Source organism: Pongo abelii, chromosome 1 (assembly GCF_028885655.2).
Source record: "Pongo abelii isolate AG06213 chromosome 1, NHGRI_mPonAbe1-v2.0_pri, whole genome shotgun sequence".
Classification (NCBI taxonomy): Eukaryota; Metazoa; Chordata; class Mammalia; order Primates; family Hominidae; genus Pongo; species Pongo abelii.
This window is the reverse complement of record NC_071985.2, coordinates 135857577-135871484: the sequence shown is the minus strand read 5'-3', so window position 1 is coordinate 135871484 and position 13908 is coordinate 135857577. Positions and strand designations below refer to the sequence as shown.

General features: G+C 35.0%; 1 protein-coding gene across 4 annotated transcripts in view; it reads right to left on the bottom strand.

Annotated features, from left to right (window-relative positions):
- Window positions 1-950: 950 nt before the first annotated feature.
- The window catches only part of DPYD (dihydropyrimidine dehydrogenase), an 843687-nt gene continuing 830729 nt past the window's right edge, over window positions 951-13908 (bottom strand). For 3 of the 4 annotated variants that reach the window (XM_054527610.2, XM_054527649.2, XM_054527681.2), the window contains 2 exons: window positions 5534-5674; window positions 951-2354 (listed from right to left, as the gene is read on the bottom strand). In XM_054527610.2, coding sequence (XP_054383585.1) covers window positions 2184-2354; window positions 5534-5674 — 312 coding nt within the window. In that variant the 3' untranslated portion in view covers window positions 951-2183. 4 annotated transcript variants of the gene reach the window in all.

Here is a 13908-nt window from a genome sequence, read left to right as displayed (position 1 = left end):
CTTATTCTGAGTCTCTCTGTAAATAACATATGTAAAATTGAGTTATGTTTTCTACACTCAACATGGATAAGAAAGACTTCTTGGTATGAAGTAGAAAGTGAATACAACAGAAAGAAATGTGTGTAAGGAAGAAACTAGTATAAAATCATGGATTGCCATGGCCTAACCCTGGTCACTTGTAGTTCCCCAAAGTAGTTAACAGAAACAGCTAAAGTATTTTGCCCTCTCTTTCTCAGAAAAAAATGCAAAGGTCATGGTTATTTCTTTAATCTCGATCAAGGAAATTTCTGCCTGGCATTTGGCATTCAGTATCTTGAAGAGGACTCATGTGTGTACATACATGGGATATTTTTTATAATATTCCCAGAAGGCTACTAAACTCCCAGAACTCCCAGAGTGAAAAACTCTCATCAGATTCAGGTAGGGGGCAAGACATTATGATGGCATCCATGTAGCCCTGGTAAATCTCTTTTCTAGATTACTGGAACTGTTTTCTAAGTGTTACCAACTCCAAAAGTTAAAATCCCTCACCATGACAAGAATGCAAAGAGTCAATTTATATGAGTCAATAACATCACATAACTATCTAAGCAGTAATATTAAGTGAGATGTGTACTTCCTACAGTGAGACTGGCACTTTCAGGCAGGCAGGCAGGCTGCCACTTTCCATTTGTCCCTGCCCATGGGCCATTGCAAGAATCCTGGCCTGTTCCCAGTAAAAGATGCCTTTTGGCAGAATAGAATCTAATTCAGTAGGTAAAGATGGGTAAGAAGGACAGGAAGTGAAACATTTGAGTAACTGCACTATCATCACCCTCATTTTACTTAAACTAACATGAGTTTTATATCTGGATGGAATGCTCTATAGGACTAACCAAAAACTGCTCTATTTCAAAATCTAAATGGTTTATATGAAATTATATTTGCAAATGAGGCAGCAAAAGGCCATATTTAAAATGATTTATGATATTTTATTTGATATTATTCAGTCATACAGGTTTTGTGGCAAATATGCATTTCTAAAAGTGCATAATCAAACATTTTATTTTTCTAGCTCTTGAATTTGTTATAGAAATAAGCCATAGATTGCTACTTTCTGATTTACTACTTATAGATTCATATTGAAGATGCCATGAAGAGGAGATAAATGAATTTATATGACACTATTTACTGATTATGAAAATAGAGAAATACAAAAATATTATCTAATAATAACAAAAAATATATTTCTTTTAAAAATAAACACTAAAACAGAGAGTAGTCAAACTGATTTGGCACGTTTAATATATATTATCAACATTATATTTTTCATTCTTGAATAATGAAGCATTGCATACTTTGGGCTTTGTTCAAACATTAGTTGCTATAATCATGAAGGTGACTATTAAAACCAGTCAGAGCAGGTATGTGCACAGCAAAAGAGTGGTAACCAGGCTCTATCCTATCATCTCATTTTGTTAGGAACATATTTTAAAGAGAAATGCCATTAAAAGGGGATGAGTTTGGACACCCATCTCACGCATGAGTAGTGAATGGTATTTAGTTAGTAAATATTCTCACTATCCTCTATCCAACACCAAAAAGTAGCAATTTCAGCGAAGGGGATTTTACTTAATAAAGTTCTACAAAGTCAATTTTAGGCTTTCTTTTCCTGTCATAGCAAATAATTTTTTGACTTTCTTCATTTGTACTTTATGCAGCTAATTACATTTTCTTAGAAACAGCATTAAAATTAAAGGTAATTTTTAATGACAAAATGTTTCCTTGGATACATTTTCTTGTATGTTAAAGAGTACTTCGTTTCAGAATGCTTAATTTCACTTACAATTATAAATCAAATATGGAGCACAGCATAGGGCAATTTGGAAATTGTCACACTAATTGCCACAAAAAAGTTAATTTTTCACATAAGACAACTGGCGGTGAACATCCAATTAACTGCCACACAGTTATTTAACTACTGTCCTCAGAAAAGAATTATTCTATTTTATGACCATTAACTGAATGGTCATTGACATGAGACATTTTTTACACTTACAAATGTATTCTGAAATTACATATTTTTATTTAGAAAATATATATTTGTTTTAATTTGGAAAGAGCTGAACACAAGGATCATGATTTTAAAAGATCAGCATATGTAGGTGACATGAAAGTTCACAGCAACTGTTACACAAATCACCTTAACACACTGGATTCACAGATAAGGGTACGCCTCTCTTTGGTTCATAAGGTGTTGTCCTGGAAACCATTTTGATGCAGTTGACAATAGGGCAGACACTGAGACACAGAGTACAGCCTGTACAAGTGTCGGTTATGGTGGGCAGGTGGGTTTCTGGATCAAACTGTATAGCCTGCAAACAGAAATAGAGGGTATTGATGGCACTGACCACAAAGGTCAAGAATGTCCCCATTTTAGCTCAACATTTTTCTCTGCTGCAGAAGAGCCGCACTATGAGACAACTACGTCCAGCTCTATGGTGCAACTATAGCAACAGTTGAGCTGACAGAGGAGGAAAAAAAGAGCAAGAAAAGAAATCCTTTTAAATTAAAAACACAATGTTTAAAATTCCTTAGGGGTATTTTTCTTCATTGTGTGAGGAAAATATGTCATAACATAGACACTCTCTAGTTTTCTTTGTTCTGAGCAGAGTTCGGGTCTTTCCAGTTCTACCAGGATGGGGTGTCTTCTACCTGTGGATTTTGGGGGACTTTTACTCGTCCTCCTTTTCCTCTCCACACTCTTTGTTCTTGATAGTGGAAAAGTGTTACTGTCAGATTCTGAGGCAATGAATACATTTGTTTGGATTTCAAATAATGCATGTAGTTTTTAGAAGAAAGCAGAAGAAAAAAATTAGCTTAACAGTCAGGTTTGAGTTTTGAAGATTTCCAAGCTGATTCTAGTCATTGTCCACTATGAAGGGGAAAAAACACTGAATGGAGAGCCAGGAAAACTGGTGTCCAGTCTTGGCCCTGACACTACTGAGCCCAGATTACCACAGCCAGGCCTCCAGCTCTGAAATGGCTTAGGATTTTGAGAAATTTTACAATTTTCCTTCCCCCGTCTTCCTCTATTCCCTCCCTCCCTTCCTCCCTCCCTTCCTCTCTTTTTCTTTCCATGAAGCAATGTAGAATAAGCAATTAAAAATACCTAGTGTGAAATTCAGGATTGAGTTTTTTTTTTTAAAAAAAGATATGATGATTATTTTCCCATTAAAGAGAAACATTTCAATAATGAAAAATGACATGTAAGACCTCAGCGGAAGTTACAGGATTTCTATCTAGGAGGGATTTCAGGGCAGCTATGTAGGGGTGGATCATGGTGTCAGAGGGGATTTAAGAAACTTGCCTGGCAGTCTCACTTGCAAAAAAAAATACAAGACTTTTACTCAGACTGTGTACTACTTTGAAGTGACTAAGTCGGGGCTGAGGAAATTATAAGGGACATTAAGTGTCTCTCCACCCCGACAGTACCCCTTGAGGTCAGGTCTACAAATCTTACATTTTCAAGGAATTGCATTATTTTGATTTTTTTCCTGTCTCATACCAATGTTATTATTCAATTATATATGTGTGTGTATATATATATAGTTGTTTAAAAAATTCCCTCCTCCAAATGAAGCCACATGCAACTATATTTTTTCCTCTTTTATGCACATATAAATGAAAATAATATTTTCAGAGTAAATCATGATAGTTGCTTAATATTTTTTAAAAGTCTGATCTTTAAGGAAATAAACATATATTTGAACAAGAACTATAGCTATAGCAAGTCATGAGAATATTTGTCCACACAAATTGGTGCTATGTTTTGTAAAACAACATTTTAAGGTGCTGTTTGGATGAGTAAAAACAATTTATCTTCCTTATGTACCCTTTTATATAAATGGAAACTCAATGCAGTAACTGATAAAATTTAAGACTAATGCTTAGAAATACACTTTGAAAATCTGCAAAGATATAAAACTTTATGTTCAATTAAAAATTTTGGTTTTCTATTTTTATCTTCTGAGACAAAAGAATCAAAGAACTTTCTAAGTCTTTTAAAATGCATACCTGTAATTTTCTTTCTCATTACTAAGAAGATTTTTCTAAAGTTGTTCCAAGTCTAGAATTCCACGGTGGGAGCCATAAGTTCTAAGATTTAAGATATTAGAGAGCTGATGCTCTGATACTTACAGGACTTCCTGATTGATCTCTGATTGGTTAATTGGAAAGATGACATGAAAGTAAACGTGATATAGCTAGCACTTTATAAAAATAACTGTTAAGACAGCTTTTAGCTAGAAAAAAAGTGATGAGTAAAAATTTGGTGTAGAACTGTGAAACTAGGAAGAAAAATTAATAGTTTTTTTTAAATTAAAATATGTCTGTCGTAAGAATATGCAAAATCCCACCATGAGCAGTATGGGATCTGCCCCTAGGTTGAATAAGGTACATAAACTTCTCTTTTTAAAAATGGGGATATTTTATTATGAATTTAGAACATTCCATTGGTCATTTCTTAAAAAGATCTTTTTTTACTTATAGCTTGAAAAATATAATGAAAATAATATTGTACAGTTTTTAGCAATTTTTAATAGTTTAGTCGTTTTCCAAAACTTTAAAATTTGCTTTCTCCAAACTCCATATCTTAAGAAATTCTTTCACTTTCACAATAAATCAGGCTTTTGAGAAGAAACTTATGTTTAAAAGTATTGTTATGATCATTTTTCATTCATTTCTAAAATTCAACCAGTTAAAAGTCATAGTTGTGCCAAACTCTTTAAAAAATAGCAGGTTATAAATATATAGGAAGTAAATGAAGAAGCAAATTATAAGCCAAAGAGAAATTCACAGAATGTGTTTTCAACAGAATAGCCCACTAGAAGGAGTCAAATCCCCAATTTTTCTTTCTTTTTCTTTTTCTTTTCTTTCTTTCTTTCTTTTTTTTTTTTTCCTGCATGGTAGACGCTCTGCTGAGGACTGAGGAGCTGGAAAGTAGCTATGACTCACTTCATGAGGGAAGAATACATCTCTTAGGCTTTTCCAGCTTCAGAGGAATTCCTGGGACCAACCTATACAACTCATTGGTGGGAAAGTGCTTCTTTCTGACTGTAGTAAAAGCCTAATCAATACTGAATGGAAGAGAACTCTCTTTTGGCAGAAGGAATCATAGCCTTTCAGAGTAATGGCCATAAATGGTAGTTCTTTTCCCTTTCCTCTGTATTAAAACATAATGCTTTCCTAGTATTCCTAATTTTGTGTGCATTTCTCTTTTCGGTTGGATTTTTCTCTCTAATGTTGTGGGTGATGAAATGGTATAAAAATAATTATGTGCATTAAATGCTGGCATAGTTAGTAAAAGTTACAAGTTTCCTTTTAAAAAAAGACCATATTACAAGGGTGACAGGACAGAAAGATGTACTGTTGCAGAAGAGCAATATTTGGCATCACCGGTTTAAATTTCACACTTAGCAACAGAAAATGCTTTCTGCTACAAAAACCAGAAGAAACATGTCTCATAGCATTCTAATTCCAGCAGGATTCTTACCTGGTAGCCGGAATCATTACAGGTCATGTAGCATTTACCACAGTTGATACACATTTCTTCATCGATCATAGCCACAACTTGCTCTACGTTGCTCAGTTCACCAAATGTTCCAAGGTACTGCAGTGCTTTTCCTATTACATCCTAAAAATAGCCACTGAATTACTTAGAAAGCTCATTTTGAAACATTTTCATGTAATAATTAATATCACTCAGCATTTTCCTGTTTTTATACAATGTTGCATTATATTAACTTGGGAGACTTTGGATAGCATAATTCTCACAGATAAGCTTTTTTTTTTTTTTTTTTTTTTTAGCTTAGATGTTTGTCTTCTGAAAGATGGGCAATATGCATGCCTAGCTTAGAAATATGAGACCTAATTAACTGCATTCAATAGGTTTTTGACTGGATAATGGAAAACAGCATTTCTGTGGACAGAAAGAATAAATGACACCTGTTTGAGTTGTTATGGCTTACTTTTTCTCATTTTTGGACCTTGAAGGACCAAAAGTAATGCAAAGTGACAAAGGGTAATACACTATGCTAGAAAAGTTTAGATTGCTCATAATGAAGAGAATACGAGTGTGAATGTTATGCATTTATTTCACTGTATGAGGATTTTAGATTTTAATTTAAAAAGTGCTGTGATAGAATACTCACCTGTCATGTCTTGAGGAGTATGTAACATTATTTAAAAATTCTAATTTATGTTAATTGATTAGGTTGATCCAATAATTAAGTCAGATGCTCTTTTACTTTTAAAGAACTAGAATTTTCTTCATTCACCATTGAAGATCTTTCATGTGATTACACATTGCTTTGTTCTTCATACTAATTGGGAGTGTGCTTAATATGTGAAGCACAGACTATGTTTCATCAACAATAAGAAACATTTTGCTTCATAAAACAAAACAAAAGAATGTAGCAATGTCAAATTAGCATGCTGTCAAGATTTTTGCTTTTGTTTTTAACTATTAACATGAGAATCTTGTTTGAATTCAAGGTCCATGTTCAAGGAGGTTTGACTCTTACTTAAAAGCATCTTTCCATATTCTCTTTGGTATTGCATTTTCTGCTCTTTTTATAATCTTGCTTACTCTACTTTTTTTTTTCTATTTGACCTCTAAATTATAATATACTCAATGTCATGAATTTCAAACTGATACAAAGTTTACATTTTTATACAGTTCCTTTGTGTATCTCTCAAGTGATAAGATGCTAGAAAACTTCCAATATTATCTTCCCTATTTTCTTTATAATGCGTTGAAGTTATAATTTCAACTACACTGCAGTCTGTTTGTAGGTGGGCACTTGACATCCAAATCAATATTTCCATTTTGAAATGCTCCCATAAACTCAAGATCTACATTTATCAGCTGCATAATGAGCACAGTCATTAGAGATTGGTACTTCAAATTCGCTACTCACTGAACTTATCATCAACAACACGAACTGGGTCTTCTTTTGTATTTCTTTAGTTTTGTGAATAGCATTAGGATTTTTCCAATCATGGAGTCTTGGAATTTCATAGTTATATTTCACTACATAACTTGCTCCAATATCTCCTATCTGTTGCCAAGTCTGGGTTCCGGATGTGCAATATCTTTTGAATCCTTTCCATGTTTACTGCCATCTTTAAACGTTATTAATGAATTTCTCATTATTTTTAATGCAATTGTAAGAGACTACTTGATAAGTTTCATCCTCACATTCTTCCTTTCCCACTCTACCCTGTGCAATGCTGCCATCTTAATCTAGGATGTAAGACACAGACTAAATTTCTCACTACCTTATTCAAAAATCTGTTGAATTAGGCACAGGCTTACCATGCTGGCATTTAAGGCTTTCTGCAAACATGTCTTTTTTTAATCTTATTTCTCAGTTTCAAACACCATGCACTTCAGCTACACTGGAGGACACACTTTTCAACTGACCCATCTGAGGTCTAACATTAGGTTAAATCCTCTGTCTAAAATACCTTTCATTCCTAACTCCACTTTGCAAAATCTCAAGCATCCTTCAAAGACATCTCGAATGCCACTACTTCATGAAGATTTCCTTAATTCTTTCTTCTTCTTTCCTAACCAAATGTGAGGATGTGATCTCTCTTTCTTCCTCTTTCTCTCTCTTCTTTCTCACCTTTTCCCCTTTTCCTCCCTTCCTTGCCCTCTCTCCTTCATATCCTCTTTCTTAAAAATTTTTTTTGATGGCCTATGGTATTATATCTATTATGTTGAACTAATGACAACAGATACCTTTTGAGTCCTTAATATGTTTCAGGCCAGTGCCATATGTTTTACACATTTTCTCACTTAAACCTCATGCATTTAATAGTTGATGATGTGACTGAGATTTAAAGTATACAACTAAGTAAATGATGAAGCAGGGATTGAGAACCAGTGTTGCCTGACTTTAAATACCACGATCATCAGCACTCTGCTATACTGACTCATTTGTTAGTCTCTATTTAGCACATTCTAATTCATGTTATGGATATTTTCTACATTTAGCTTCCTATGTTGTTGTCTCTTAGTAAGCTTTAATTCATCTGTGTATCTCATGTGGTGTATCCTGTTTCTGGAGATCATTGAAACACATGGGTACTCAAATATTTGTTAAAATAAATATAAATTTTATATATCTATACACTAAACATATAATATGGTAGTAGGCACATAGTGGGATGAAGTAATAGCTATTTTACTGAACATTTTTATTGATACGAGTATTTTAAATACAAGATAATCATAGTCAAAGTATCTGGATATGTGTAATATTTCCCAGTACTATTTTAAAAGAATAAATTCAAGAGGTCACTATCTGGCTGTAAAAGGCCATTTATAAGTGATAGAAAATAATTAAACCTAGTAAATAAATCAACCCAAAGAGTTGTTTCACTGAATCAGATCATGATGACTAAAATCATCAATAAATATTCAAATGATGATAACACAGGAAACTCTCTAGGCAGTCAACAAGTGTATAAGCCTTATTCAAAAGAAACGTTGTATATGCCTTAGAAATTTTATGTGGAGCAAGTCCACATTCTGTGTACATTAAATATGCCTTTTCCTCTATACTGGAGATTTGCTTTTGTCATTTATTAAAATATCATTGTTTAATGTGAAACCAATGTGGAGCCTCTAGAAGTTATTAGCACATGGTGTTAACAATTCGTCCCTTATTAATTACAATTTTTTAAGAAAATTGTATTTATTTCTTCATCTGGAAGAGGATAAAAGAATGACAACTATTTTAAATCATTCTGGGAAAGAGTAGCAAAAAAAAATATTCCATGTGGCTAAGAATGTGGACATTTGTTTTAATCCCAAAGCCTCCAGGTAGTACTACCAGCTTATGAATACCCTTAAGTAGATGTCCTGGAATGTGGAGTTGGCTGAAAGATGCATAAAATCAGTAAGTCACATACGGCTAGTCTCCAGTCCCTCTTGTACACACATCTGTGGAGATCAGGGAACCCATATTCATTATTTCAATTCATTATTACACCCATTTGGATGTACAAAGGTTCAGCAGTATGGTGTAGCCATCCCTGGTTAGTGGAATGTTTATATGTAGATATGTATGTGGAGGAAGCAATGTTAAATCTTTTAAATTATAGATGATAACGTTTAATTTTAATGTAGGTGTTCAAGGAATTGATGTTGCAAAGTACTACAGAATTCCAAGATCCCATTATTATCAATTTATTACTTGTTCGAGATAATTAAAAGTTGTTGTTGTTTTGTTTTGTTTTGTTTGAGACAGAGTCTCACTCTGTTGCCCAGGCTGGAGTGCAGTGGTGCGATCTCAGCTCACTGCAAGCTCTGCCTCCTGGGTTCAAGCGATTCTCCTCCCTCAGCCTCCCAACCAGCTGGGGCTACAGGAGCCCGCCACCATGCCTGGCTAATTTTTGTATTTTTAGTAGAGCCGGGTTTCACCATATTGGCCAGGCAGGTCTCAAACTCTTGACCTTGTGTCCACCCACCTTGGCCTTCCAAAGTGCTGGCATTACAGGCGTGAGCCACAGTGCCTGGCCAAGTTTTTTTTTTTTTTTTTTTTTTTAATAGACCAGTCAATGTTTCTGTTTGATATAAAGTTTAAGGCCAAAGAGTGAGGAACTAGACAGCCCTGATTCCATCCCTGATGTTTCATTCTGAATTTATTATGACTAATATTAATTTATTAGTTTTGGCCTATTTTTAATAGCTGATGGAAGTATTTTCAAACTGTGATTATCTAGCATGTTAGCTGTTCTTTCTAGCTTCAAGTCTTCACATTTGATTAGCATGTATCATATCACTTCTACTGCATGCCTGTGGCTCTCGCCCTATCTTAAAGTAAAAAAAAAAGTCATAAGATGAACCATTGTAAGTCACACTATTGTAAAGTAAAAAGAAAAATCATAAGATGAACCATTGTGAGTTCATAAGATGAACCATTGTAAAGTAAAAAAAAAATCATAAGATAAACCATTGTAGGTCAGGACTGTCTGCACTTTGTACAATTTCTGCAAGTAAGTGTCCTTCAAAAACCAGGACCCAGGAGAGCATGCTGTGGGCAGTCACTATGACTTCTAACCTAAAAACATTCAATATTTAAATTATTTGGATGTAGCTATTTAATCATGTAACTATTTCCTTATCTGTACCATTACCAATGTCCTATCTTTTTATGGTATATTCACTTCTTGCCTAATACATCTTTCAAAACAGAAAATGAGATAATTTGGTTTGCTCTTACTGAATTTATGCTGATTTTTAACTTCTTCCTTTAGTAATGCTCCCAAGTCAAAAGCTGAATGACCTTTGTAGGATTCCTTTGGGGTTATATCTCAATCTTTCTGATTTGTTTCCATCTTTTCCCTACTTCCCCTACAACATCCACCTTTTTCTTTGGTAAAGAACCTGGAGCAACATTTATTTTTCAGCAGTGTGGTATAGTGATCTCTTACAAAAGTACTTAAAAATATAGCAGGCTCTTTATTCTGGATATTCTACATATGCTCTCTGAGCAGAAGGCAGACAGGGGTACTGTACAGTAAGAAAAGGACATCTTAAGTTTAAATTTGGTAGAACTCTAATAACTAAGGACTCAGCTTGAATATGCTGAGAGCAGAGGGCAGAGACAAAGTATGATCCAGAAAATGAAGTATTAGACTGGCCAGCGAGGGTGAGAGAAGCAAGTAAATCAAGAGATGGAATAGAGGCAAGTGAGACTCTTGGAACCAAAGTAGTGAGAGAGGGTTGGGTGAGAGGGAGATTATTAGTGAGAGAGTCAGATGAGTAAGGATTGGCTGGGAGCAAAGTTGGTTCAGTACCTATCTGTGGCCCTGATCACTGTATTTTTTCTATCTGGGATGAGCTCAGGCTTTAAAGTGGTAATGTCTTGCAAGACACTTTGGATTTAAATTCATTTAATGAAGGTAAGTGTGTTTTTACAATATCCTTAGGTATCTTAGCTTTTAACTCTCAAATATATTTTCTCTACTCTTTTCAGTTCTGATAACATTCTTTATGGGATTCTAGAAAGATAATAGGAGTGAAACAGTTCTCTCTAATTATAATTTAACAGTGTACCACCTGCTCTAAGTAGTGAGTATTAATAGACAAAATATGTTTCTGTTTTTCCTAATATTTTCTCCAAACTCAGATCATTTGAAGCTTTAGCACTTCTGACCTGTCCTTAAATCTTGATGCCACCCTTTTATTTCATCACTGGTAATGGATCTGTCTTTTCTCATATGAGCACCAAACACTGAGTTATCTAAATGCATAACCTTTTTCTTACTTCTTAGGAAACTTAGTGATTATATAATCAAATTTGTACTTGTCGGCTTCTCATTTTTCCTGATCCATCTTCAGGTTAGAGTTGCTGACTATAAGATAACATCTATTGTTTTCTCTGAACTTCCTGAAATTAGGTTTACTAAAGGTGGGATACTTGCATTTCTAAGCTCAGACTTCCTTTCGTTGGCCTAATAAACTCTAAGTTAACCTGGAATGGTTACTTTCCTTCAACATTCCTTTAGCTGCCATTTTCTTCAAACAGGCTTTTTTAGCCAGAAATAAGCCAAAGCAGCAAGTCCTCTCATTACTTCTCTCTCTTTTGTGAGATTAAATTTCCAACAAGGCAATTCAATAATTTTTCCGATGTTTTGCCTTTAGTGGAGTGGGATTTCCATCTAAAGTTTGCAAAGGCTTTCATCGCTCCTCTGTCTTGCCTGTCCCTATTAACCATCTGGTTACAAGGTCTCTGATGCAGTCCCAGGGTAACATTTGTTTTTCTTTCATTTCACTCTCCTGCAGCTGCTTCCTCCATACTCCACTCTCAGGTTTGTAGATTTCCATGCATGTGTATAATTTTTTGATAGATACTGCTTCTCCGCTAGCCCTTCCATCGGACCTATTTATTCCAAACAAGATACACCTTTCCATGCCAAAATCTGGTCAGGAATCACATTTCTACAAATCCCCATAAGACTTAAGGGATTATTTTACCAAATTCTCTTCAGTTTTTAAAGTTCGGTTTGATAATTTTCATCTTCTATTTGTTGGTACAGGGACAAGTGAGAATATTAACCTTGTTCCAAGCCCATTTCTCTGGTATCTTTTGGAAATTGCTGGGCAAGGCCTCCACTATTTTTCTTTCTGTTCCCTCCTGTTTATGCTCCATGGTATCTAATATGGTCTTGCAGTTTTATCTGAGTACTCTTCTCTCTCCTTTCACAATTCAATTGAAATAATAAAGCACTCGATCAGGCTGACTGGTGTCCTGCCAACACTGTCTTGCCAGTCTTATGAGATGCAGTCCATCTCTTACTAGAAGCAGCAGGAAGAAGAGATGAAAACATCACTAATGCCCCTAAACCATTCATTTTCCTACCCAGAAATTCAAAGACGTTAGAGATACATTCCCGGCTTCATAAAGAGAATGAGAATTCATTCTCATATATATCAACAGAAGTGGAAAGCATTCGGGGGACTTATAAGTCTTGGCAGACTCTCAAGTCTCTGTTATATGCTGCCTGGGAATAAAGCACGTTTCTCATTTAACTGGGCCAAATGTGCACACTGTCACTTCAGTTCTCTCAGCGAGGAAACGAAACTGCCTCCTGTAGGAGGCATTGTCTGGTTTCTTTTCTCTAGCACAGGTGAACCTGTAGAATATGTCAAGAGCTTCTTCAGAAGGTCCTTGTTCATCTTTTAGAAGGAAATCTTTATACTCGTTGCAGGAGGCCAGGTTTCTTTTTCTTCTTCTATCTCATTCTTTCCCATCAGCCTTCCAGTACTTCTTTTGATACCCTCTTCTTCCTCAGAATCTTTTTCTTTCTGTTTCCCTTATGGAATTGGTAGCTTCATAATATGGGCCATATGCATGGTAAATGCTATGCTATTATGCATTGGAAATGGAGATGTGCTGTTGATACAAAGGAAATCATGCAGATGCCAGGCTGTCCCCAGGGCCCCAGATTATTCCCAGGGGTAGGACGGAGGGCCTCTGAGGCCATTTTTTTGTTTGTTTTTGTTTTTGTTTTTTTACTTTCAAGGGGCTAGGAGAATCAGGATGTACGTTGTCTAGCAAAGATTTCTGGTTCTCAAGGACTCTCTAGTCCCTGGATAACACTGGGCATAACCATGCTTGATGTTCAGATGAAATTCATAGCAGTTTAATCAGTTGACCCCACTGTTTTTTTATATTCTGTTATTAATACTGATTTATAAAACCCACTTATTTTCCTCATTATTGCTTCTCAGTTCTGTGCTTTCTATGAATTCCAATTTAACAAAACAATGAGTTTACCATTTTGATGTCACTATCTGCTTGATCCAGGGATTGTGTATTGGATTTAAGGTCCCATGGCTGCATGTTATTACAAGTATGTTTGAATACTGTGCTTTGCAAACATACTGATTTGCTTGAAATGCCACCTTCCTTTTCTTTCTTATTTCTATGTTTTATGAGAGACAGCAGAGGACAGTGCTTAAGGGCCCAAGTTTTAGAGCTACCCTTTGGAATCAAATCTTGGCTTTGATATCTTCCCAGCTGTGTGACCTTAGGAAAGTTATTTAACCTCTCTGTTTATCAACTGCTTACTCCATAATAGCACAGAGGGTTATTGTGAGGATTAAATGAGCTAATTCGCAAGCACGTAGCGATGCTTGAAACCTCATAAGTACTCAATAAATATTAGCTTTTATTATTAATTCTCTGCTTAATTAACACTAATTTATTAAACTCCATTTTAAATATCACCATCTCTGTGAAGCTTTCCACAATTACCCGAGGCAGAACTAATCCCTTTCACTCCTCTGTTTTCCCAGAGCATTTTGTACATATTTGATTGAACTGTAAATAATTTTTAACATGTGTCTTT